Source organism: Chanos chanos, chromosome 10 (assembly GCF_902362185.1).
Source record: "Chanos chanos chromosome 10, fChaCha1.1, whole genome shotgun sequence".
In the NCBI taxonomy this organism is placed as follows: Eukaryota; Metazoa; Chordata; class Actinopteri; order Gonorynchiformes; family Chanidae; genus Chanos; species Chanos chanos.
This window is the reverse complement of record NC_044504.1, coordinates 27,319,418-27,344,176: the sequence shown is the minus strand read 5'-3', so window position 1 is coordinate 27,344,176 and position 24,759 is coordinate 27,319,418. Positions and strand designations below refer to the sequence as shown.

The 24,759-nt window shown below is 37.1% G+C and overlaps 2 protein-coding genes across 2 annotated transcripts in view; one reads left to right on the top strand and one right to left on the bottom strand.

Moving 5' to 3' along the window:
• Positions 1-1,004: 1,004 nt before the first annotated feature.
• On the top strand, positions 1,005-5,051 carry dct (dopachrome tautomerase). Its single transcript, XM_030786510.1, has 8 exons — positions 1,005-1,293; positions 1,866-2,165; positions 2,491-2,591; positions 2,819-2,985; positions 3,561-3,740; positions 3,914-4,049; positions 4,386-4,584; positions 4,876-5,051. Exons 1-8 carry the CDS (start codon positions 1,005-1,007, stop codon positions 5,049-5,051), a joined length of 1,548 nt encoding a protein of 515 aa, XP_030642370.1.
• Positions 5,052-9,652: 4,601 nt separating this feature from the next.
• LOC115823491 (glypican-6-like) overlaps positions 9,653-24,759 on the bottom strand; it is a 57,328-nt gene continuing 42,221 nt past the window's right edge. Inside the window, exons 8-10 of the mRNA XM_030787544.1 lie at positions 13,825-13,958; positions 10,571-10,746; positions 9,653-9,861 (exon numbers count right to left, since the gene is read on the bottom strand). Of these exons, the coding sequence (XP_030643404.1) occupies positions 9,653-9,861; positions 10,571-10,746; positions 13,825-13,958 (519 nt within the window). The remainder of the gene's footprint in view (positions 9,862-10,570; positions 10,747-13,824; positions 13,959-24,759) is intronic.

The following is a 24,759-nucleotide window of genomic DNA, read 5'->3' as shown; positions in this document are numbered from 1 at the left end:
CATGTGATGTCAGCTGGCTTGAGAGTGCCCATGTGGGAGACATCCTTTGCCTCAGGTCATGGTACTGAGATCCTTTCATCAGACCTGGCTGAACAATGGCGGCTTGGTTCTCACAAATGAATTATTATTATTTATTTATTTATTTCTTTGGTGGAGAAAGGGAACACAAAGATCTACATTCCAATAGGATAAAGTATTTGAAAATGTTTTTTTGTCTGACCTTAAATTTAACTGTATCATAAAACCTTAAAAACATTAATCTTAACATGTCAAAATAGTTTTAATGCGTCAAAGCCACTGTGCTTAGTGAACCCTTAAGTCACAAGACTGACCTCATCGTGTAGTATAAACACCAAGGGATATCTCTTTCTAGTATTACTTGCAATGCGTACAGTATATTAGAATACATTTCTATGAGCTTCATGAAAAGATGTTTTCAGAATTGGTTTCTTTGTCTTTTATTTTTTGCATTACTCTGACCTAAAATACTCAGAAGAGATACAATCACACTCTATTTTGTGAATAGATAAAAAACATATCTTTGATAATATCCTGCTTTCCAGTAACTCTGTGGTGTTGTCATTAGGTAACCAAGTGGCCTTTAATTTAACAATGACATGTTTTCACACTGTTCCTATACATATGCTACTAGGACACATTTGGGTTGCCTATGCCTGCTGGGAGCCCTTTTCCCTTTATTGCTTTCAAGGGAATTAGGGAGACACATAGTTTTCTTGTGTCAGGTGATTGCCACAAGACCTCTGGCTTAATCCTTGCGGTTAGTTCATAGTAGAAGCCTATAAATAGGAGGCAGAGTTAAAAACTGTGAAACAAGCAGAGACAGAGACTTGCTTTCTTTAGAGTATGCTTCACGGATCTTGCTCATCATAACTGTATCAATTCGTAAAATCACATTTGATTTTCTGCCTTTTTAGCTAGGACTAATGAGCCAGGGTCTCCACGGGTTTTTGACAGAGGGACGAAGAACAGAACAAGTGTAAGAGATGAGGGGGATTCTTTCGCTGTGGTTGTTATGCTGTTTGAAATGGAGTCTGCTTGTGGATGCTCAGTTTCCGAGGGTTTGCTGCACTGTTGAGGGGATTTCAACCAAAGAATGTTGCCCAGCTCTAGGGCCAGATCCTGCCAATGTTTGTGGAACTCTCTTTGGTCGAGGAAACTGTTCCAACATCAGAGTGGACACAAAACCTTGGGGTGGACCCTACAGGCTGAGAAACGTGGACGACAGAGAAAGATGGCCAACGAAGTTTTTTAATCGTACCTGCAGATGCTTTGGTATGTAAAACAATGATAATACTTTGGAATTATATAGTTAGTATATCATTACAGTGTAATACCGATAACCAAGCTATTGTCAGATTTGTTAAAGTATATTTTAGTGTACAAGGTACATATCTAGGATTTAGGGGTATATTTTTCACTTAAACTACACTAAACTAAACTAAAACACTATCTTTTCTCAAATTTATTTATATGAAAAATTCATAGATCTTTGTTAAAATCGTATAAAATGTAAAGTAAATGTTTTTATTTATTTATTTTTTTTACTCTGGTACAAGTCACCAAAACTGTTTTGTTACTTTACAGCAAATAACAAAGATCTCTTTGCATTAGTTAGTTAATGCTACAATTGCGAAATGGTTCACGAGATTGCTTCAATATTAAGACACTTACAGCAGGATTAGGCTTATGTATAGAACAAAACCATGCTAAAAAGTTCAATTTTTTTCTCATTCTGTTATTATCCTTATCAAAGCTGCTTATGCTGTCTAGCCCAGGGACTAGTCCCTTCTAGGTGGTATGACAAAACTGACACCTTTCCTGGTTGTATGTTACCTGTTGAACAGGTAATTTTGCAGGTTTTAATTGTGGAGAGTGTAAATTTGGCTGGACCGGACCAAATTGTGACCAACGAAAGCCTCCAGTGGTGCGGAAGAACATTCATTCTCTGACTGCGGTTGAGCTCCAGGAGTTTCTGGATGTTTTGGACTTGGCCAAAAACACCATCCATCCAGACTATGTCATTGCCACCCAACACTGGTTGGGTGTTCTGGGTCCAAATGGAACCCAGCCACAGTTCACCAACATCTCCATTTATGATTACTTTGTGTGGCAACACTATTACTCCGTCAGAGATACACTCTTAGGTAACATATCTACATTAATAAGCACATTATAGAATGAAGGGTTGGAGGGGTTTAGAATAGGAAATGTGATCTGAGAAATATTTTTTCATGTTATAGTTCTTAAGTGTGTGGGATTTTTGGTAAATTGTCAGTTTTAAACCACAAAACAAAACAAAACAAAAAAATGTCCAGTTGCAACCCACTGTCATCTGTCACGTGTTGCATGCAAAAAAAAAAAAAAAGCACTGTGTGTCATCCAGCTCATTTGAAATATTAAGCATTTTACTGGTCATTGATGTTTAAGCCAGCAGATGTGGATTCGCTGTTTTTGCTGTGTGTTTTGCAGGCCCGGGGCGTCCATTCAAAGCCATAGACTTCTCTCATAAAGGCCCAGCCTTCATCACCTGGCACAGATATCACCTGCTGAGTCTGGAGAGAGATCTACAGGTCAGAAAACGCAATTTTCTTCAGAAGAAAAATCAATAACTCAAAGGAACATCTCACATTTCTATCTACTTTCTGTACATATTGCATTTGTACAAAGGCCTTTAATTCCTTTTATAACATTGAAAAAAAATTATATTAAAAAGTCTGGTATTTCATATTCCATCAACGGTATGAAAGTCTTCAGAACAGACTCTTTTTTTCCTTTTCCTCTTTTTTTCTTCTCTCAGAAACTGACTGGAAATGAAAACTTTGCTGTACCTTACTGGAACTTTGCCACGGGACAGACGGATTGTGACGTCTGTACAGATTCTCTCCTGGGAGGTCGTGATCCCAATGACCCCTCCCTCATTAGTCCCCGGTCTAGATTTTCCAACTGGGGAGTGGTGTGCAACAGGTCTGTAAGACTCACATTCTTCATGTTTGCTTGGCTGCAAGAGATGAGCCACTTCATTGCAGCAGAGCAACTCAGATGAAAACAGTAAAAATATGACAATATTTATCTTTTCTCATGTTATACAAAATCTGTAGAAGTAGTAGCCCCATAGTACCTTATATTTTGACAAATGCTGTGAGTAAATAATTACTTTTTTTTCTTAAACTGAATTTCTTCTGAATTCTTACCTTCACTTGATTCAGACATCTATTTATAGACAGAAAATCAAAACCTATGCTATTTTGCATAACTGTGCCTGTAGGTTGTGTTGTTCGTCATACAGTAAGAAGTCTGAAAGTTGTTGTAATTTAAGGACTAAGTAATTGTCAGAAATAGAGATAGTAAAAAATAGGAGTGTGGAAAATTGTCAATGGCTTCATAATAACAGAGACACATCATTCATCACATTGTTCACAATTTCTACAGCATAATGAAGCATTAAACACACACTAAACACCGATGTTGTTTATTTGGTAGCTGTATGAAGTTCTTGAGGTGAACTGAGTTTGGTCTATCTCTGTTTTTTCTCCTCCCAGTTTGGATGACTACAATCGCCTAGTCACGCTGTGTAACGGAACGAGGGAGGGATCTTTACGAAGAGGAGTGGTGGACAGATCTAACATGAGTCTACCTACCATGAATGATGTTAGGAGCTGTCTCAACATTCGAGATTTTGACAGTCCCCCTTACTTTACCAACTCATCCTTCAGTTTCAGGTGAACTGATTTATCCACAGTGTGGCTCAGCTGTTTTCTTTTCTTAATTTAAAATTGCTGAGCTCTCATTTTCACATGCAATACACTCAAGAGCACTGCATAATTTACAGAGTCTAGATGGCTGATTTATTTGTCGAATAAATCCTTTATTTTCGCTTTGATTCCATTCACAGAAATGCATTGGAGGGTTACGACAAACCAGACGGTGAACTTGACAGCTCTGTGTCCAATTTGCACAACCTGGTTCACTCATTTCTGAATGGAACAAGTGCTCTCTCTCACTCTGCTGCTAATGATCCCATCTTTCTGGTAAATGGTTAAATCCATTTCTATTCAGTTTAGTTCGACTGTATAGCAGTTATGCAGTAGTAGTTATCTTATGTCACTGCTGGCTGTTGCGAGTGAAACTGGCTGTTCGATTTGATTTAATCTCAGAGTTATTTTACTTTCCAAGAGCACTCACATTGTTACATCTGTTACTTGTGAGCTGATGCTTTTTCTGAGTGCTCTGATGAGTAATTATATGAACATAATACGTGTTTACATGAACCACCGTTTGCTCAGTTAATGTCACTCCATTAGTGGTGCAGTTGCTGTGTTGATAAGCAGTGGGGAACAATCCGGCCTCCCTTCTCTTTTGTTTAGGTGCTCCATGCTTTCACAGATGCCATATTTGACGAGTGGATGAAGCGTTTCCCTGAAAACGCTACCTTCCCAGATGAAATGGCTCCCATCGGTCACAACCGAAAGTATAACATGGTGCCCTTCTTTCCACCTGTGACCAATGAGGAGATTTATGTTACATCTGAAGTACTGGGTTATTCATACGCCATAGATTTGGAAGGTATGCCACAGTTTATCCTTGATTCCCTAAAAGAAAAGGAAAAGACATTAAAGGTTTAACTGGGGTTGAGCATAACAAATGAAACAGTTCTTCCCATCTCTCTTCATACTGCTGTAAGAACTGTCTATTAATTCCTCTCCTGCATTCTATGTGAAAAAGACACGATTGTGCTAATTACACTATGCTTATTACTTTATTGAGTTTATTAAGATTTTTACTTCTGCAAAAGTTTGCCCAGGGTTATTCTGCTGGATGTTTCTGACTTATATTTCCCTCCATTTTCCCTTGAAGAGACTGAAACCAATGCCACAGTGGTTGTGCTGGGGTCCACACTGGGAGGAATTTTCTTGGGTCTGCTGGTTCTGCTCCTGTTGTTAGTGCTCTATCTGCAGCAGAGGAGAAAGCGTGAGTTTGAGCCCCTCATTAAAGCAGAGTTCACCAACAAGAAGTATACAGAAGAAGCTTGAAAGCAAATATAATAAGGACTTCAGTAAAATGGATTTAAGATTAAGATCTGAAAGGACACCACATCCAGCTGCAATGTAAATGAATCACTGTTCCAAAATATTCAAATCTGGCTAGACCACTGTTCCAAAAGACTCAAATCTGACTGAAAAAAATAAAGCTATCTTAGTGAAAAAGATATTTTCACTTTAGTGAGATCACCCAGTTAAATCAGAGCTCTGTAACTAAATAAATGAGGCAATTAATGAATATTTTAATAACAGTGCAACCAGAGTGAATTTTATGGCTTCTGCAGAACTTGACAAATGTGAGATCACTTTTTGGTTAGATCTTTGGAGTCATTGTCTGCTCACAGTTCACAAAGATGCCATCTGGTGCCTCACTCTGTTTTGTCTCCTGTTCCTACAGTATTTTAGAAATTCACAAGATATGCCATTATGAGTTAAAATTTACAAACACACAGCAATGGTGACTGAGAGTAAAGATGAGAGTAAAATGAATAACTGGTTGATTACAGAAATTAGGTGTAGTTAGTAGAGCGGAAAAAAAATTTTGACTTTAAAAGTCTTTTAAACTAATGCTGACTGCATAAGAACAGTATAAAATTTAATATTACTACTTCCTGTGAGGTGCTGTTACTGTCTGTTACTGTCTTTTCTGCAAAAAAAAAAAAATAAAGAAAAAAAAGACAGAATTATCAATAAGGCATGATATTAAGTTTTACATTTCCTCTACGTTACATGAACGTTATAAAATTGTTTATTCTGAGACTTTGCAAGAGATGACATGTCATTGCATGTTTCATATTAACCAAAAGATTGAGCATTGTGTTTACCAATAATGTTCTGAAAAGTTGTCATTGACTGTAACATTCCACTTCAAAAGATTAAAAGAGAAGAGGCTTTCACAGAATCATTTTTAATAAAAAGTATTTATTTGCAAGAAATCATTAAAAACCCAAAAGAAAAATAGTTGTAATTGATCTAAATGTTATAAGGCATATTATAATCCATTTTTACCATAATTTCTTGGGACAGTGAACCAGTAAATCAAAAGTCCAGACTCACCTTCTCCATAGGACTTCATGATCAGTTTTGCTTGTAAAAATATTAATAAAACAGAAAGATACCATTTTCAATGTAAATATTATACTGTTATCAAATTATGGAAGACGTTGCCGAGAAACAAAACTCTACTTGGCTAGCTTAGTAACAATGTGATTTTGCCTTAAAACCCAAAGCTGAATCGATTCAACAGTTATCATTTTCCTCTCACACAGACAGATAGAATACTCTAAATAAAGATTTTTTTGTTTTGTTTTGTAATTGAGTAATTTTTGTACTGAATAAGCAGTTGATTTTTTGAATGACAATTACTCTGCATTACGGTGTTGGACACGGTAAGCAATGCACAGCATTTCCAATATAACAAAGTGAAATTGGTTTGTATAATTATTTAATGTAATTTTACCTTTTAATGTTTCACAAATCCTTTTGAAACTGTGAGCCCATATTCAAATAAATGTATGGCATAACCTGTTCACCACTGGCAGTGAGTACCACTTCTTTTCCAAACTCAAAATCTGTGGACACAAATGGCTTTATGTATACAGATCATACACTTTAACTAAGAGTTAGAAATATTCAACACAACTTCCACATCTCCTCGTTTTCAAATTTCAGCTGAACTCATTTCATATGAACTGTGAGCTCAGTACAGTAATCCCATCAAAGGGAGTTGCTTAGAGACCTTCTTCCTCTGTCCAAGGCACTTGTATGCACTTTTCCTTTTCATGTCTACTTTGGCGATGGAAGTGCTTTTAGCATCACAATATTGAAGGGACATTCCGACCAAAAATTTCTAATTGGAGGTATGTGGCAAACCATTTAGCATTCATAATGCTGGATCAATACTTTCATATAGAGTTTTAAGCAATAGTAAAGCTGATTTGATCAGTCAATTATAGAATATGCCAGATTTATGTTTTAACATACAATAGATGCTCTGACACTGATTAGGGCATTTATTATATATAACTTACACACAGCTGACTATTGTAAAAGCTGTATCACTCTACATCTCTCAAGTGCTATTAATTTACTCCACAAATCATTAATAAAAAATATATGTTAAAATGATATATTTTGGTAGCAAATTCTTTAATACCGCTTCCTTAAACACATAGATGTCATTTTAGGCAAGGAAGCAAAAGAATCTAATTGTTAGAAGATCTATTTCTTGAAAAGAACTATTTGTTTGAGTGTAATAAGGACATCAGGTCATTAATACATTACCAACATGTACTGACCAGTGAAAGTGTGTGTGTTATTTTAACCTTTTAAAGGTAGCCCTCGCTCAGGGACGAGACCTCAGTGATAGCTCAACTTTGTTACTTTACATCAGATGGAGGTGAAATAGTCACCTCACAGTTGGTAATGTCACAGAGGCTGCCCTGCCTGCTCTACTGAAGCACTTCAACAAAGCATTCAACCATCCCGCCTCTTCAAATTCCCATTTCACAGGTGACTGTGGCCAGCTTTCTGCTCCCATGTCAAGTGGGAACAGGGAAGCTTTTGAGATAAAAGAAAGTCAAGCACTGCAATTTGCTCCTTCTAACTTCAACTCTGAGTTTAGCTTTTTCATCCTTCCACTGTCTGTGTGACTTTCATCCATTTTGAGATGCATGAATTCCTAACTAATCAGCGTAAGAGGGTGATAGCCAAAGGCTGCTGGGTAAAGATCTCTGACAAACTCAAATTTGAAACCAACACATATGAGACATCTGAGTAAATTAGGAATAAAATCTGTGTTGAATTTGTCTTAGTTTTCTTATTAAATAATCATAACATAATTTAATTTCAACTCCCTAATGTCTATAAAAGTGCTTTCACTGATACATTCATTTTAGGTTTTTGTCTGAAGATCTACATCTGGGTATAAATAGAAATATGCATTTTAATTCTCACTCTCTTCAACTGCTGAATCCTAAGAAATTTGTAGATAAATTTAAATCTTTGAATAAATCTGCTGGGCAGAAGGGGGTTATACTAATAGAAATCTCCCTGATCAGTGGATCAATGTTTCAACATATGGATGTGCCATAAAGGTGGCTGACATATAACATTACATGTTTACATTATATGTCAACCCTGAGTATTCAGGTAGCATTTACATTTATGAATATATATATATATATATAAACAAAAACAGATGATTAATGACACAATGAAAACTATAAGAGAACCTTTTACCCCTCAGTCTCTCAGACAAATAGAGACAGGTGAGAATTTAGCATCACAAATATTCTTCATCAAGTCAAAAGTAGGAATAATATAAGAATAGAGAAGAATCTGTTAAAATATCAGAAAAAGACGAATGCAATTCCCAAATCTGGCAATACATTAACCGTGAAGTTTGGGCTTTGTTTCTTCTAGTGAGGTGTCGATCTGGATTTCCTTCAGTCAAATCCCTAAGGTAAGAGACAAATCAATCCAAAAGAAGTCTGTTGGGTCACTGTTAGACACTGTGTGTTCAATCATAATATCGGATCTATCCGGCCAAACCCAAGACCTTTTTAGAATCTATGACAGGATTACTCAACAGCAGAATCAAGATGTTCTACCAGCTTTTGATTCTACATAAAACAAAAAGCCGTTTGTTTTCTTAAAACTCTTTACAAGCTACAGTTACACACGCGCTGCCAAAATAGAAATCAGCTGAAAACAAACAAACAAACAAGAACAAACACACAAAACAAAAACCAAAAAAAAAAAAAAAAAAGAAAAGAAAAAGAAAAACAGCAAGGGCCAATCTGTAAAAAGGAAAGCTGAAAATCCCTATACTCTGTTGGAACCTCTCAATAACCTCTGTAGCAATCTCTCAGTGTAATGTCCCGGAAATTAATTAAGAAAATAGAAAGAAACTGTAAGTGTGAAAATTTCCTATCATTGCGTCTATATTTTGATTGAACTGACATAAGAAATACTTGTGTCCCCTCATCCCCAAGAGTATAGCCATCAGTGGAGCCTGAATTGGACTATGATGTAAAAGTACTGTTGCATCTAAATATGACATACAACACCCTTAGCCTGTCTTCTGATGAGGAAGAATCAATACAATTTAAAGCTTGCAGAAAACTATGTTAAATGTTATATCTGTTTTGAATGTTATAGGCTTTTGTAGCTCTTAGAACCTGAAAGAAATTAAGACTTCTCCATTCCAACCAACAAGAATAAAATAAAATGAATTACTCTTTGTTAAGGATATGAAAGGACCTTATTTTACTTTCTGCAAAAGAAAAAAAAAGGTTCGAAAAAAAACCAAACAAAACAAAACAAAAAAACAGCACAAAGCTTGCGTGTAGGTGAGCACCAACATAGAGATGTATTGTGCAGCTAAGGAGCTATTTGTTTAGTGGAGGCTGGTTCTTCGTGGTGCTACTGAGCTCTCTTTAGAACTTAGAAGCACACAGACTGGAAATCTGCTTGCCTAAAAACCACCCATTCCTCCTATTAAAAATGATAAGCTCCTCGTTCTATCAGACAATACAAAACCAGCATAGAAAATAAGAGCAGTCTGCAGTATGACAGGTTTTTCTCTGGCACTATCTCCAGTGGTTATGCAGTGCCAGGACAGACAGAATGAGAGTAGCTAGCAGTGCCGTGAAGGGATGGAGGATGGAGGCGGATGAATGTTCATCACTCCTGTCTGCCTCAAGCACTGGAACTACTGTGGTACTGAAATCCATCTCTGCTGTTACACACGCATCAGTACAACTCCCACTGCCGCTCCCAGAACCACTGCCCTCATCACCTGGCCAGAGAGAGAGAGGGAGAGAGAGGGTGTGTATGTTTGTGTGTGTGTGTGTGTGTGTGTGTGTGAGAGAGAGAGAGAGAGAGAGAGAGAGAGAGAGAGAGAGAGAGAGAGAATGAGTGGTAGGCATAAACCATTTTTTGAAAAATCGTAATAATCATAATAATCATAAAAGAAGATACATATACACACATACACACACACACACACACATACACACACGTGTGTGTGTGTGTATAAATATAAATTGATCTGTTATTACCAGTTAAAACTGTTTTAGAAGATGGGATTGCGCTTAATTCTATTCATTAAATTATTGAGGTATCTACAAACATGTTTTTATTGATGAAAGCTAAACTATTTATATTCTTCCCTTACACCATGGCTCTCTCTTTGGCCAATAAAACAGGATTCAGGCCAAGCAGGAATGATACTGACCATTTAATGAAAATGTACTATGTGCTTCTGTGACTTTGTGTCTGTGGATTCTGAAATAATTGTAAGATGCTATGGAACTGCCGTTCAGTGAAGGTGCTCAGTTATAATAAAACATACAGTTTAAGCAAGCTTTCCCTCTAATTCCAGTTTTTAATTTTTCAATTAGCTTCAGAATTTAATTTTTTTATTTATTTATTTTGTTTAATGAATTGAATGAAAATGAATTTTATTATAACAGTTCTTGCACAGCTGGTCAGGAAAGCAGACTTACTTGAGTCTTCAAAGTAGATATCATTGCCATTGTAGGCGCCTTTCAGCTTGTTGGTCATCACTCTTAGAGCCATGATCTGCTGCCGCACAAAGGTATCAGGTCGAGTGATGTCAACACCAACCTCTGGGTTATTCATCTGGTTGGTCAAACCATCTTTTGAAACCTCTGGAATGTACCTGCACAACAGCATTTTTTCATTAAAATAACAGAATCATGCAATATGTACCGACGTAATGACATATATGGGATCTACTGATTTGATTATGTTTTGATCATGATATTATGTATGTGAATTTCATAACTGTAGAGGTTGGCAGAACATTATTCCTAGGATAAAAACAAACAATTTCTATGTTCATTTCAGTACTGCAACAGCAAAGTCGTGTTTGTGGTGACATGGAATAGCAGCAGATTAATATTTAACAAGAAAACTACCTTAAAATCTATGAAAAACTACCTTAAAATTTTTCTCTCCAAAATATTTTACACAAAGCTTACGACAAAGTAACCTTTTTCAGAGACACTGCAGCTGAAATTTCAGAGAAAGACATTTTCATCTGGTTGTGTGTAATGTTCAACAGTAAATAATGAGCGATATCTTTTCTCTCAGTAGGTAATAATATTTCTGGCAATTTTTGCAACTCTTCAGTGGCAGACCTACTGTGAATATACTATCTTGCAGTCAGTGCAGTCTTTCACTGCCTTCCTACACCATGGTTCAATGCCAGCTGTGGCACGTTTTTGCTGACTATGGAGGGTTGTCCCAGGGAACAGAGCTGGCTGTGTTTACTCAGATACCTATACAGCCATGACTGCTGAACCAACCCCGTGCAAGTAACAGAACTTAATTATACTGTGTGGCTTTAAATGTGTAAAAACATCCATTGACTGGGAAGCAGCTAACCGGCATTCTACCACTCTTCTCTCATATCCCATTTGATCATTCAAATAGTCTCACATCTTCGTCTGTAACCCACCTGCCATACTCTTCATATATTTTATCGCTGTAAGGCAGAACAAGAACTTAGCTGCGCACCTTCATAACTTCTACGTGTTTATTAAGAGGAGCAAAGATGAAGATATTATGCATTTTATTTTTCTGGATCACCTGCAGGAGGCTGAAGTCAAGGGCTCTTATTGATCATATTTCTTTTATCTGTCAGTGACGAATGCATGCAACAGATTAAAGACAGACTCCTGTTTACATCAGAAGATGAGAGCTCAAAGAACACCCTAATCTCATTTTGCTGTGTGATGTCAGAGCTGATGTGAGCTGGTGGCATGTACCTGTGTGGGTTTACTGATCTTTTCACAGTGGCGGGGAAAAGATCTAAATATGCTGAAAACACTACAAGATGTTTCTCGATTTCTAATACTGTCAAGGAATAGAAAAAAAGCATGACTAGTGACTATACCCTGAATTATGCCCATTCATATATTAGACTGTACTTGTCAGGGCCAGTGTGCTGCCAATGTACTGAAATTGTAAAATATTTTACTGAATGTTTCAGAGATTTACAAAGAAAATAATGAAACCTCTAAAATTCTGATAGTGTATGTGCGTTTTCTTTTTCTGTAATGTGTTGAGTCTTATGGCCACATGAGCAAACTGAGTAGAATATTCAGCATATATCAATCATGGCTTTAAAGTGTGGTATATTTTCATATCACCTCTCTTGTTTACTAAGGCAAAATTTGTGAAATACTCTAGTTGTTACCAAACTCATGCTGTATAGATAATTAGAATAAATGGCTTCAAATCTAATGAGATGTCCTCTCTATTCTTTACTCAAGCAGAAGTACAGATACTTGTGCAAAAAAAAAAAAAAGACTCTAGTAAAAGTAAAAGTACTGATTACACTTCTTTACTCAAGTAAAAGTGAAAAAGTACAGGATCTGAAATGTGCTCAGAGTATAAACGTAAAAAGTGGCCCTTTGGAGGACATTTCCACCGGCTGTTTCTGTGCAAAGCAAGCTGAACCTCACGTCATATTAATATAATTCAAAGACTATTAAACCATTCTAACTTCAAATAAAATAAAAATAATATACTGAAAATAATGAACATTAACTTCACTCCAATGTGCAAATCAACTTTCAATGTCAGCAACAGAACTCGAAACATTATGATCAACACGAGAACACACTTCAGGTCTAATTAAGCCTTAAATTCTTTTATTAGAAATTCCCTTATCTCTACAGGACTGCCGACAAACATTTCTCTTAAATAAGGCCATGGATGGCGAATGTCTTGCTGCTCTGAATCTGCTCCGTCAGCAATGTTGTCTGATTCACTTTCATTCACGTTGCTCCCTGTCATGGACATCACATTCAATAGACAATGATTTTCCACGGTAGAGTCTCCCTTTCTCGTCTGTTTCGTCTTGTTATGTCTTTTACGTCGTTTTTGTCTTGTTATGTCTGTCATGTGTGATATGCACCAATGGATACACCATGGGATTGCCTTTTCTATGTGTTATTGTCCCATCCATTTAGGTTGAAATCGGTCTTGATGTTGGGAAGGCGCGCAATGGTGCAAAATAAAGATAATCGATAATTCCCCTCAAATGCATTAAAACCTAAGTAATGTGCCTGTTTTGAAAATGTAAGATGTAGAAAGTACAGACATTTATGATAAAATGTCGGTGGTAAAAGTGAAAAGTTGTCAGAAAAATAAATACTCAAGTAAAGTACAGATACCTGAAACCTCTACTTAAGTACAATAATGAAGTATTTGTACTTTGTTACTTCCCACCACTGCTTGTATGGAGAATTGCTGACCAGGTCAGTGATGCAGATGTGGGAATTGGTATCACCTCAGGAAGAACAGTGTTGGACTTTGCTTCAGGGTTGATCATTTTTGGTTTGTGACTTGTAAAAAGTAGTTTATCTTTCCTTTAGAGCAGACCGAAGATACAATAAAAGAGAACAACTAATCTATTTTTCATTACTTTTGGGTTTATTTTTTCACATTTGCTTTAAGAATCTTTTCCATGTCCTCATAATAAATATCTGGCTGAGCTCACTGGACTTGTATTTGATACAGCAAAAAAACCCCAAAACAACAAAACAAAACAAAACAAAACAAAAACAAACAAACAAACAAAAAAACATTATAATAACCTACTCTTGGGTTATGTCTTCTCTTCTGCCAAACTATTATACTATAAATTATTTCGTCAGTTTTAAATTTGATGACTAAGCTTTTAAATCTGTGCTGTGTGTTATCAATTTTGAATCACTTGTGCTCTTACCTTCCCTTCGTCTGCCCATTCCAGCAGTCCTCTTCACTGATCTCATTGGCCACATGTTCACCCTGACACACCCCCTCAGGCAGAAGCAGCCAGAACTTCTTAAACTGCTTGAGTTTGTCCTTGATGTCAATCACCTAAAACAACACGAGCCACTGAGACGGCAGACTGATGCATAAACAGACTGAAACTGGGAAACACACTGGAAAACTACAAAAGTTGACGTGCTTTCAGGGAGGATGGAGGTGGATGGAGAGTAAAGACAGCCACAGTGGTTTGTTAAATTAATTAATTAATTACTTAAGTAATTGCATTTAATTTAGCATTTTGATATCAACTGCTGCAACTGATCCATGGACCACTTCACTCTAATTGCATTCATTTATTTCCACGTTATGGTCACTGAATGGTCACACTTATTACACAAGTTGGAGCAAAGCACAATTCACTTGATTCTGGTTGAAACCATTCAAATGCCTGACCAACAGCAAAGCTGTCAAAGAAAGAAACGGAGACAGACCCTGGCCAACACACCCAGCCAACTTAAAGTGCACCGTGACCTAACAAATGAAAATCATATCATTTTACCGTTTAGTTGATGATGTTAGAAATTGGCTAATGACTCTACTAATATCTTCACAAATGCAATAAAAGAGCGTAAAGCTAAGATAAGAGCCACTGAGAAACAATAACAGGAGGTTTGTTGGTTCAAACCCCAAGCCTGACAGCTCAGGACAGCTCAGTGTTGGTTTGCCCCCCAAGCTGACACAGACAATAATAATAATTGTTACTCTTTTGATCTACAGGTTCTCAGAAAACATCATGATATTTTATAGGCATGATGTTTTAATTGTCCTGTTGTGATCCTGAAGCCAGACCTGGAACCTGATGTTGGCTGATGTTGACCCTGCTGTTACTGAATGTATCGTCATGAGGCTGGCGTGCTTGTCGCGAGAGACTGTTGAGCTAGCCACCATTTTTATAATTCTCACTTTGTAAATGCTTCAAAGAATGTGAGTTTTTTAAAATATGCAAATATGAGTTGGAAATGAACAGAGTATGAAGTGCAACCAAAGCAGTCTCCAGCAGGACCCAGAAACAATGTCTCATAACACGGATTAAGATTCACCATCTTTTCAGGGTACTTGCTTGTAGTGGGAAAAGACAGTGACACATGACTGTTTGATTTTGCATCTTGAGCCAGGTTCTCATACCATGTGGCCTCATGTAGTAGTGGATAAACAACGTGAGAACGGATATGTATGCTCAAAGCTAAGCTTAGGCACATTTTGATCCTGTTAGATTGAGAGAGAGAGAGAGAGAAAGAGAGAGAGAGAGAGAGAGAGAGAGAGAGAGAGAGCTACCTGTCTGGAACATTAAAGGGTTTGATTCTCTGACATCCCATGTCTGCTGTAGGCCCTGCTGTCTGCCACTTCGTTTGATGTGATAATCTTGTCATAAAGAAGATGCCACAACATTTTAACATGACTAATAGTGCCCCATGGGGCTGACTTCCTAACAGACAGATACACACCTATGTATACACATGTGTTTGTGTACTGCAACATGCTATATTAGACCCCTTTTTTCCAATTCACCTTTTTGATTTTGGAGAAAAATATGCCCCCTAGTGGGTGAGTTTAAACACTTTTGAGAAGATAGTGAGAACATTTCACTACATGATGAATCCAGCTGATAAGCAGGCACATCTGTGGTAAAACTAGATAGTATAGTGTTCCGATAGCAATATTTATAGTTATTTATAATTCAGTATGTATAGCATGTGTATGGACACTCATGTACTCAAACAGATGCAATATATACTGAGTGCGTACAGCTATACCTTTCATCTCTCTACCACACTTCCTGTTGTTTTCTGTATCTCTTTGAAGCAATTTGGACAACTAGTGTTCTAAATGAGTGAATAAATGTATTAATGAATGAATCACTGAATGGCTGAATGGTTGAATGACTGCCTGACTTATTGACAGACTGTCTGATTGAATGAATGAACAAATGAATGAATGAATGAATGAATGACTCAAAACATACATACATACATACATACCTACATACATACATTGCATACATACATACATACATACATACATACATACATACATACATATGTAAATGCAATTTCACAGATGCTTGGGTAAATGCCTTTTTATAAAGACAGACATTAAGTCAACTACGTTTGCTAAACTGTGAGAAACTAGAATTCTCTGTCCCAAAATTCTGCCCTTTTCATTACTTTTCATTACCAAGTCAAAAGCTTTTCCTCTATTATATACATTCAGATAGGGCATTTTGAAATGTCCTATTTTGTACATGTGCTAAGAAGGACAGAGCCTCCAGATCTTAAAGTAAAGTGCAGGATGACTGAACCAGCATTAGGTGGTGCCAGATTTCTAAGGAAAGAGGAAGAGGACGAGAACACGAGGCAGAGGGGAGAAAAGACCTGAGGACTCAGTGCAGTATTTACAATAATAATGATTACTGCAGTTCATGTTATACCTGTCCAATAACATTACTCTTATTAATTTACTGCTGTGGAAATACCTTTGACAAAACAGTTTTTTCCACAATCAGAGAACAATTTCAATACAAGTGCCTTTATGTCATATTCCTGAGAGCAAAAGGTTGAAAAATGATATAAAAACAAGTGAACTCTTCTCACTCTGTAGTGAATATCAGCTCAGTACATTCAGAGAAGTTTCACATATTCTAATATTTCTATGGTTTGTCTATGTGTCTACAGAAATGAGGCAGTGGCCTTGGGGATTTGATGCCAACCTTCTGATTATGCACAATTTCACATCATTTATTTCTTAAAACACCCAGTAACTCTTTATGCTGCTGAATGGTGCACTGAAAGAGAGAGGGAGAGAGAGAGGAAGAGAGAGCGAGATTGGTACTAAAGTGGGTGCTGAAACCAAATGACCTTCATGTGTTGCAGTAAGAAGAAATATTTCACCTTAAAATGTAAAATGAAGACTGAAGCAGGTGGTGAAATGGCTGTGTACGGATGTGTGTGTCTGTGTGTGTATGTGTGTGTGTCTGCGTGTATCTTTGTGTATGTGTTTTGTCTCTGAATATATTTTTTTAGTGATTGACTGCAACACAACAGGGCAGCAGATAGACTCCTTTTTGGTTCTCCACATACACTCACAGTGTCAATCTCAAAGAGCCACAGCCACAACAAGTGAGTTCATGAAGAAAAGAACAACAAAACACAAACAATACTGTCACAACAAGCTCCTGCTCCAGACAGCTAGCCCTGTCTCTCTCATTATATTTTCACACAGAACAGACAGTCTGACAGAGTGTGGGTGTGGATTTTGTGGAGTTTGGAGGCATCTGTCAATAAATGAAACTTCTGACACCCCACAATTGTCTGAAATGCTGGCCTTTTTAAGAAGACGTGACGGTGCTGAATGGTAGAGTTGAATGGGAAATGGAAAACTGACTGAAATTCTAGACAGAGGTGTGGTCAGCAACAATCAAGCATCAGAACTTATCTTTGACTGAACAGAACCGTTCTGCCCCCGTGGCACACACAAAAGCATAAAAAAAAGAGCGTATTATCACGCACCAGTGTTTATCTCAGATGCATTCAAAATGTAGTGCTTAACATCTAAAAAACCTCACTTCCATTTTCATGTGATCTTTGAGATGTTTTTATGGTGGTTCAACTTACCTTACAAGACTGCTATTCAATGGTACAAAAATCCCATCATTTTGACCGGTTTTAAGTGTGAAATACTGGGGCGTCTAAGAGCAGCGATGTAAGTAGTAAGAATGACTTGAAGCTCCAAAGCTGTGATACATCAGAGTCTTAAATTATTAGACAAAATAGACAAGACAGATTGTTATGTGCTTCTAAAAGAAAAAAATCTAAAAAGAATGTAGTTTGTGGCTTTATCTGTTTGAGCTGAATCATAGCTACTTTTTATATTGCATGGATTCATTAACTAGGGTGGTGCTGTATTTACAATGATATGTGAGAAAAAAGAAATAAAACTGTGGGTTGAGAGTTGTTTACCCTACACACACACACACACACACACACACACACACAGAAAGAGAGCTGTCTGAGGGGATTATCAGTAGGGACCCAGCAGGTTGGACCAGTGTTTGTGAGCAGCAATACAGTCAATTAATTCAGCTGTAAACATCATTAGAATGCAACCTGTTGTGTATCAAAGCTAAATAAATAATGTTCTCAACAAACTCTGCATTTCTCTCCTTCCATTGTAACCCCTCAAATTCAGCATTGAGAAAGGACTATTTGCAAAGCTAAAGCACTGTGTGAACATTTCAGCTTCACTGTGGCAATTAATCAGCCAAGAATAAACTGATGAATTAAATTTAAGCTGTGCTATGGCAGAATGATATTGTCCTCATCTTACAGTTCAATTTTATTTTAAACATTGCGATGTTACAATGCAATTGCTTAAAATGAAATTGTAAACATAATTGGGAAACTGTGAGTATACTGTTAATGAAAAACTGTTTGTGGTCATTTACCTTTTTTGAACCTTCTTACTAGAGCATGACGAATAGGCTATAGGATTTTTCAGACCGATACCGATTTTGATATTTGATGATTTAAAAATCCGATAACAATACGTCGGCCAGTATTCTTTCTTGCTTTCTTTTTTTTTTTTTTTTCCAAAAACACATAACATAAACAAAGATTTTCCCTAACATTTGTTATGTGTAGTTATTTAAGAGTCCTTTATGTCATGTTATCTTGGTGAGGACTTTCACACTACACGTTTGAAAGAGAAGCTAGATAACTTTGTTTTGCTACAAAGCCACGTTAGATAGTCGTGCAGCTCACGTTTATTTACATGTCCCCTGTGGTTTAATAATTTGCGACTGTAACTGCAGACATGTGAATCGCAGATATATTTGCCATTGCTTCATTTAGGCAGAATGCTACAGTTTAATCCCTCATTAACGTTAGCGGTCTTCCACTGATAAACAGGGCATTAGCTAGCTTTGTTGGTGATCTAATTTAGCAAATTTAACAAATCAGCAGGCCGATTTATCATTGGGCTCTGCTCTTTACCCATACCTGCTGTCGCTGTAAAACTCATAGACGTGATATTCTAGATATACAAAACATTTCAAGAGTTATTGCTTACATTTCTGAATTAGCTACATTTAACTAAATTTAACTAACTAACTAATAAACTCATTCGTTGACTAAAATGTTTGGCCCATTGTTTTATGCTTGGCCTTTCATTTTCTTTTCATCTGGCTTTGGTCAGTCCAGTCACTGTGAGAGCCCTTCTGCTGCTATGTGTCTTTATCTTCCTGCTGCAGATATTTTCAATTTTTTTCTTCCTGCTGGAAATAAGCTTTGTGATTTTGAGGATGGTATTGAAGTAGCTCATGTGGGTGGACATATTCGTGATAGTACCCGCCAGTTATTCTTGCATGTATTCTCGATATTTAGATGAAATACAGTGCCATTCGAAATTTGATGGCTAGTACACGTTATTCCTAATAACCTCACTAACTCAAACATCATCCAAAATAACTAAGCATCCACACTTCACTGTGAGGTGATCAAGCATAGAGATGTTTTGTTCCTGGTACTGTTATGTCCAAAAAGAAGGCTGTTATAAAAGGGGGTTTGCTTGTTAAGAACTCAATAGTTACATTTTGAAGCTTGCAGCCTTAAATTTGGTGAAAACATTAAGCAATAAATGATAATAAATGTAAATGATGATGACACAGCTGATTGATTTATCTGATGCTGGCATTCCTTTCATCACATATAAACTGGTGTTAAGTAGTCTTATGATAATTTTAGTGTTAAAAAGCTAAAGCTAAATCATACCCTGTGATGTAAATTAGAAGAGAACTCAAATCCATTATTAAAGCCTCAGTGCAAATGCACAGCACAATGGGCTTCTAGTGGTTTTGAACCAGCATGCAGTATGTGTGTGTGTGTGTGTGTGTGTGTGTGTGTGCGCACACGCGTGTATGCATGTGCACATGCTCAGTAAAGCCAGAGGGAGTTTGTTAAGCTCCTGCTGTAGCTCTTAGATAACTGATAAAATGAAATGCCTGACACAAGACAATAAAATCTTCCTGCCAATGCCTCAGTCATACACAACAAACAAACAAATGAACACACAGACACACACAGACACACAGACACTTCTGTATTTTCACAGTTTCACTTAAATACTACACTAAAATAACCAGGATTTTCATATTACCCGCTCATGATCAAAATTTATGTCTAATTAAACTTTAAAGATATGAGAGAGAATGGAAAAAATTATTTCTGTTCCCTCTCCACATTAACTTGCATGATTATTAATAAAATCTTCGTGAAATACATCTATGCTATTTTACGGTGAAAGGTAAAATTAGACTCTGTCACTCTAAGTCCTGTAACAACATATCCTGTTCAGCAAGCAGGTGGTACGAGTGCAAACAACGGGTCCCTGCAGACCTCTCCTCAGTTAATTTGGCAAACTGAGTTAAACAGAGATAGATGAACTGTGTTTAGTTGTACATAAATTATTAATATGGTTACTCTGTGCATTGATGAAGTGAATAAAAATCAGCAAATGTAGAGTTTTAAATGAATAGGTCTTGTGTGGGTGAGTGTGTGTGTGTGTGTCTGTGTGTGTGTGTGTGTGTGTGTGCGCGCGCGCGCTTGTGTTCCACAACACAACTGTTCTATCCACAGAAGGTGTCACCACCCACGGTATCCTGCAGATATACAATTTTCATCAATGTTTATCTATATGTCTCACAGATTTCCACGCTGAAAATCCACACTACAGTTAATTAAAACGATTTAATAACCGTAGTGGTTGCAGTGAAAAAGTAAAGACTACACTGAACATCCTTCCTATACAGGGACTGGAGTTGTTCATGCCACAAATTAAGATGACACAAGACAGAAAAGCTTAAGCAAGGTCATTTAGCCTCACCAAATGCAAAGTGGCACGAGAAAAAAATAACTAAAGAATAAGCCAGTCCATATTAATTCTCAGAAGAGCACTGTTTATGTTTATAAATACACAAATGCGCACAGACGTGACTTTCACGCTTGCAAGCCTTGTCCTTAAAATCCAGGTCACTGGTAAAGTTTTTTCACAGTTACCTGACTTCTGCTGAAACTGAATGGTTTAGATACAAGTTCATGGTGTTCTTGGTGAAAGCTACAGAAAGTAACTATGACAGCCTTACTGAGGACATGTCATGATATTTTAGAGCCACTGCTTGCCCTGGGAATTGAAGTGTGAGAATGGTTCTAGTAACCCTGAAGGAATCAGACATCACTAGGTTAAGAGCTTTAATTAAACGCCCAAGAGATTTACGTTATGATCTTTTATCCCCTTTCATTTTTCTGAAGACCAATCTAAAGATTGGAACCAACAACCATCTGGAGATCAGCCTGCATTCCTGTCTTTTAGTTCTGACAGCTGAACTACCTGATATCAGTAAATCTACACTCAACACAAGAAGAACACTTTGAATGTCCTTGGGGGAAAAAAAAGGCAAAGCTAGATACATTTGTTCAAAACATTTTTGGCAATATTCACAGGAAAGTTTACAATTTTTCATGATGAGTTTTTAAATTTTACATGAGTGTGTTCTTGAATCTCCGCTATCACAACCAGAAGAATAAACAATCTCGAACCTATTAAGTTGCTTTGAGGTAAATACAAGATGGTGAGACAGAAAAATGGATGAGTCTATCTCTTAATTTTAACATGAAATATTCTGCTGGAGAGTGAAAGAGGCAGAGAGGAATGAGGAGAAACGCTTCAACAGCGAGCAACATCCAAAAAGCAGTGAACAACAGGTGCACACACAATTACAGAATATCCCACCTCACTCTAGACAGCCAGTCTGGTCTGTCCTCTTAATCTGCTGAACATACACCAGAATGAAAGGAATGGAAGGACTTCTTTTCAAGATGTTACGGCTGCATTTTCATTTTACAATGCATAAATACCAAGAAATCACACAGAATGTCCATCATAACATAATGTATGTGAGGTAGAGATGTTGTGGATCAGTGGTTTGTGTCTACTGACATCTTTAGCAGTGGCACCATGTATATTCAACATCTAAGAAATATCTACATACTATAAATAATTTCCCTTTAATGAAAAAAAAAATATTTTGCATGTGTGTACTATGTAAATTCTTGACATACATGTGCAGGAAATGGATGGGCTATTTACCTTTGTTATTACATATGTGACTGTAACATGTTTTTGGACTCATTACTCTGGGAAGTGAAACTGAGGATGCTGAAAATGAAGTCAAAATTCAAATTTCACCATCATATAAATTAAGAATGAAGTATTATTTAAAAAGTCATATCTTCATAAATTAAAAAGTGCATAAATTTCTTCTTATATTTATTACGCTAAACGGAAGAATGTCTCCCTACTGTCGCAGAAAATTGATATTAATCATTTATTTCTCTTGGTAGATTTCAGAGAAACTTCCAGATTGAAGCAACTCAAAACTTAATCTCCATGGAATGAGCTTCTGAAAAAAATATGAATGAAAATCACTTTTTAGATCAACAACTTCTGTTCTGATTGACCTCTGTGGTCAGTCCAAACAACAGACACTGCCCAAATGACCTCACTGTCTGAAATTTCATCCCCAACCACTGCTCAGTCTAATGTTACCACAACGCTGAGAACAGCCGAAATAGCGATGCCAGGATCCATAATTATCTGTTAATTGCTTCAATCTGCTCACTGTTCATTACAGGGCAATCTGTGCACTCTTCCTCAGAGCTCTAGTTCACGTGAGAGGACAATAAAAATGACACATCCACCCAGAAACTTACAGTTAAACCTCTTTGCCTCATTAGGTTAATTCCCACATGATAGAAAGGATGTGAAATGGCTCATTTAAATGGAAAGTCGAGTTAAAATATATGTGATCATATGATGATAATATCACAGTTTTGCCATCTTCATCGATGTGTTTTTTTTTTTTATATCAATTTTGCGGGATAAAAAAGTTTGCAGGACAAAATATTAAGCATTTAAAAAAGACGATGTACTAAAAGTTAAAGCCAAATTCTACTACAACAGAATTTATACATTTTTGCATGAAAACCTATCTGACATTTCTGTAATGTTTTCATTGTGAGAAAATATATTGTAAATACCAACCGTTCTTTGAAGCCAGAAAAGTTCTACAAAATATTCATAAACATGATACACATGATCGACTACTGGAATACTATATATGTTTCTGAACTTGTCATTTATTTATTTAAGGTGCTAAAAATATAAAAATGCAGAGCACAAAATTGAACTCACAAACACCATGCCAAAATTCAGCAGATGATAAAGTTCTCAATCTGAAGTTATCTGCTTTGACCCCACTTCAGTCAATCCCATCTCATTAGTGCTCCCACTAACAAGACAAAGCTCTACTGGTGCTGTACTTTCAGAACAGGCTCTCTCTCCAAACCAGCTCTGACTCCGGGTTTACAGCACAGTTAGGCTATACAATTCATCATTGCCTGCTTAATTTATCAAACGGCAGTTCCCATGGTGCGAGCCAATGACAGAATATTGATGAAATAGTTGCTGGTTTGCTGTGGTGATTCGCCCAAGGGCTATGACTGGAGAATTTGTTGAAAAGAGAGAGATGATTAAAGGGATGCGCTACTGCGCTCAAAAGAACAGAGCAATCTCGGGCATGGGCTCTCTTAACGGCTGCCCTCTCTCTCTAGAGGGGAGGTGGGGGCTGTGTCGTAATGGAGTCCGAGGGTACCTCATTAATGTATTGACAGATATGAAGTGTAGCAGCCATTGAAATATGTGCCCATTTTTCACTAAAGGGAATGAGACATGGGCCAAGCTGACTGGAGGTATGGGCAGAGGGCTCACCTGGAACTCTAAATACATGAAACGTATCTGAATGGACTTGAGTGAAAACGTTCCGGGCAGAAAAAAAGAGAAAGTGATGCAAAACGTTTTCCATCATTACCTATGGCATAAAGAGAGAACACTGCATGAACTGAAGTGAGAGGAAAAGCAGAGAGGTTCAAACGGACCAGATTTGACTCAGATTGACTCTGGCCGAGGCCGCAGTACTTCTTGTGCGTGGCTTACGAATAATCTGCAGTCAAATGATTTTGACAGCTATTTTGAAAGTGAAGTTGTCAAATTATTTTGCCGATTTCTAGACATCAGACTGAATGTCTAGACTGTAAGTGGTTTGACATGATTTATGTCACTAACGTTAGCAGCCAAAGCACTGAGTTAAAAGGTTCATTATGTTTGCACCGTGACAATAGTGTCAGAACGGGGATATATATAAGTGAGAGGTGCGATGTCAATGATCTACTGCTAGACATGGATCGACTTCAAATAGAGAGAGAGAGAGAGAGAGAGAGAGAGAGAGAGTTACCAGACTGAGGAGCTTACTTCATACCAAAGGACATATACAATATCCTTAATTAATTAGAAAACAAGCAAATGATTTCATTGCTAAATTTGTATATTAAGGGCATCTATTAAGAGTGTCAGATGGTGAAAAGATTATAGTGTGGATCCATACTGCTAACTGAAGGATTTGTGGTTTGAACAAGTTGATAAGTTAAGAAAGTACATGAAATGCTACTAAGAGAGCAGAGGAATCTTGTCATAGAAGAGTAGGCCTAACCTGAATCTTACTGTCACCCAATGGCAAACCCTAAGCGTCTAAGCACTCAAAAAAAGGACACTTTCTCAAAGTTGTTTCCTGAGTGAATGAACGTGATGCAATGTAAGTGCTCTTACAGTCCTTTTATGAAGCTCTTCAGCTACGTGCTCAAGGATCATATCATTTTCTTGCTTGGTCCAGTCAAGAACGTCGTGCAGAGGGAGAGATTATTCACAACATCAAAATCACTTGACTGAACGTGTTACGAGGTAA

Excerpts from the sequence above, each read along its gene's own strand:
- dct (XM_030786510.1), top strand. The coding sequence starts at position 1,005 with ATGAGGGGGATTCTTTCGCTGTGGTTGTTATGCTGTTTGAAATGGAGT. Across the intron at positions 4,050-4,385 it reads CTAATGATCCCATCTTTCTG|GTGCTCCATGCTTTCACAGA; the intron begins GTAAATGGTTAA and ends TCTTTTGTTTAG. Across the intron at positions 4,585-4,875 it reads ATACGCCATAGATTTGGAAG|AGACTGAAACCAATGCCACA; the intron begins GTATGCCACAGT and ends TTTCCCTTGAAG.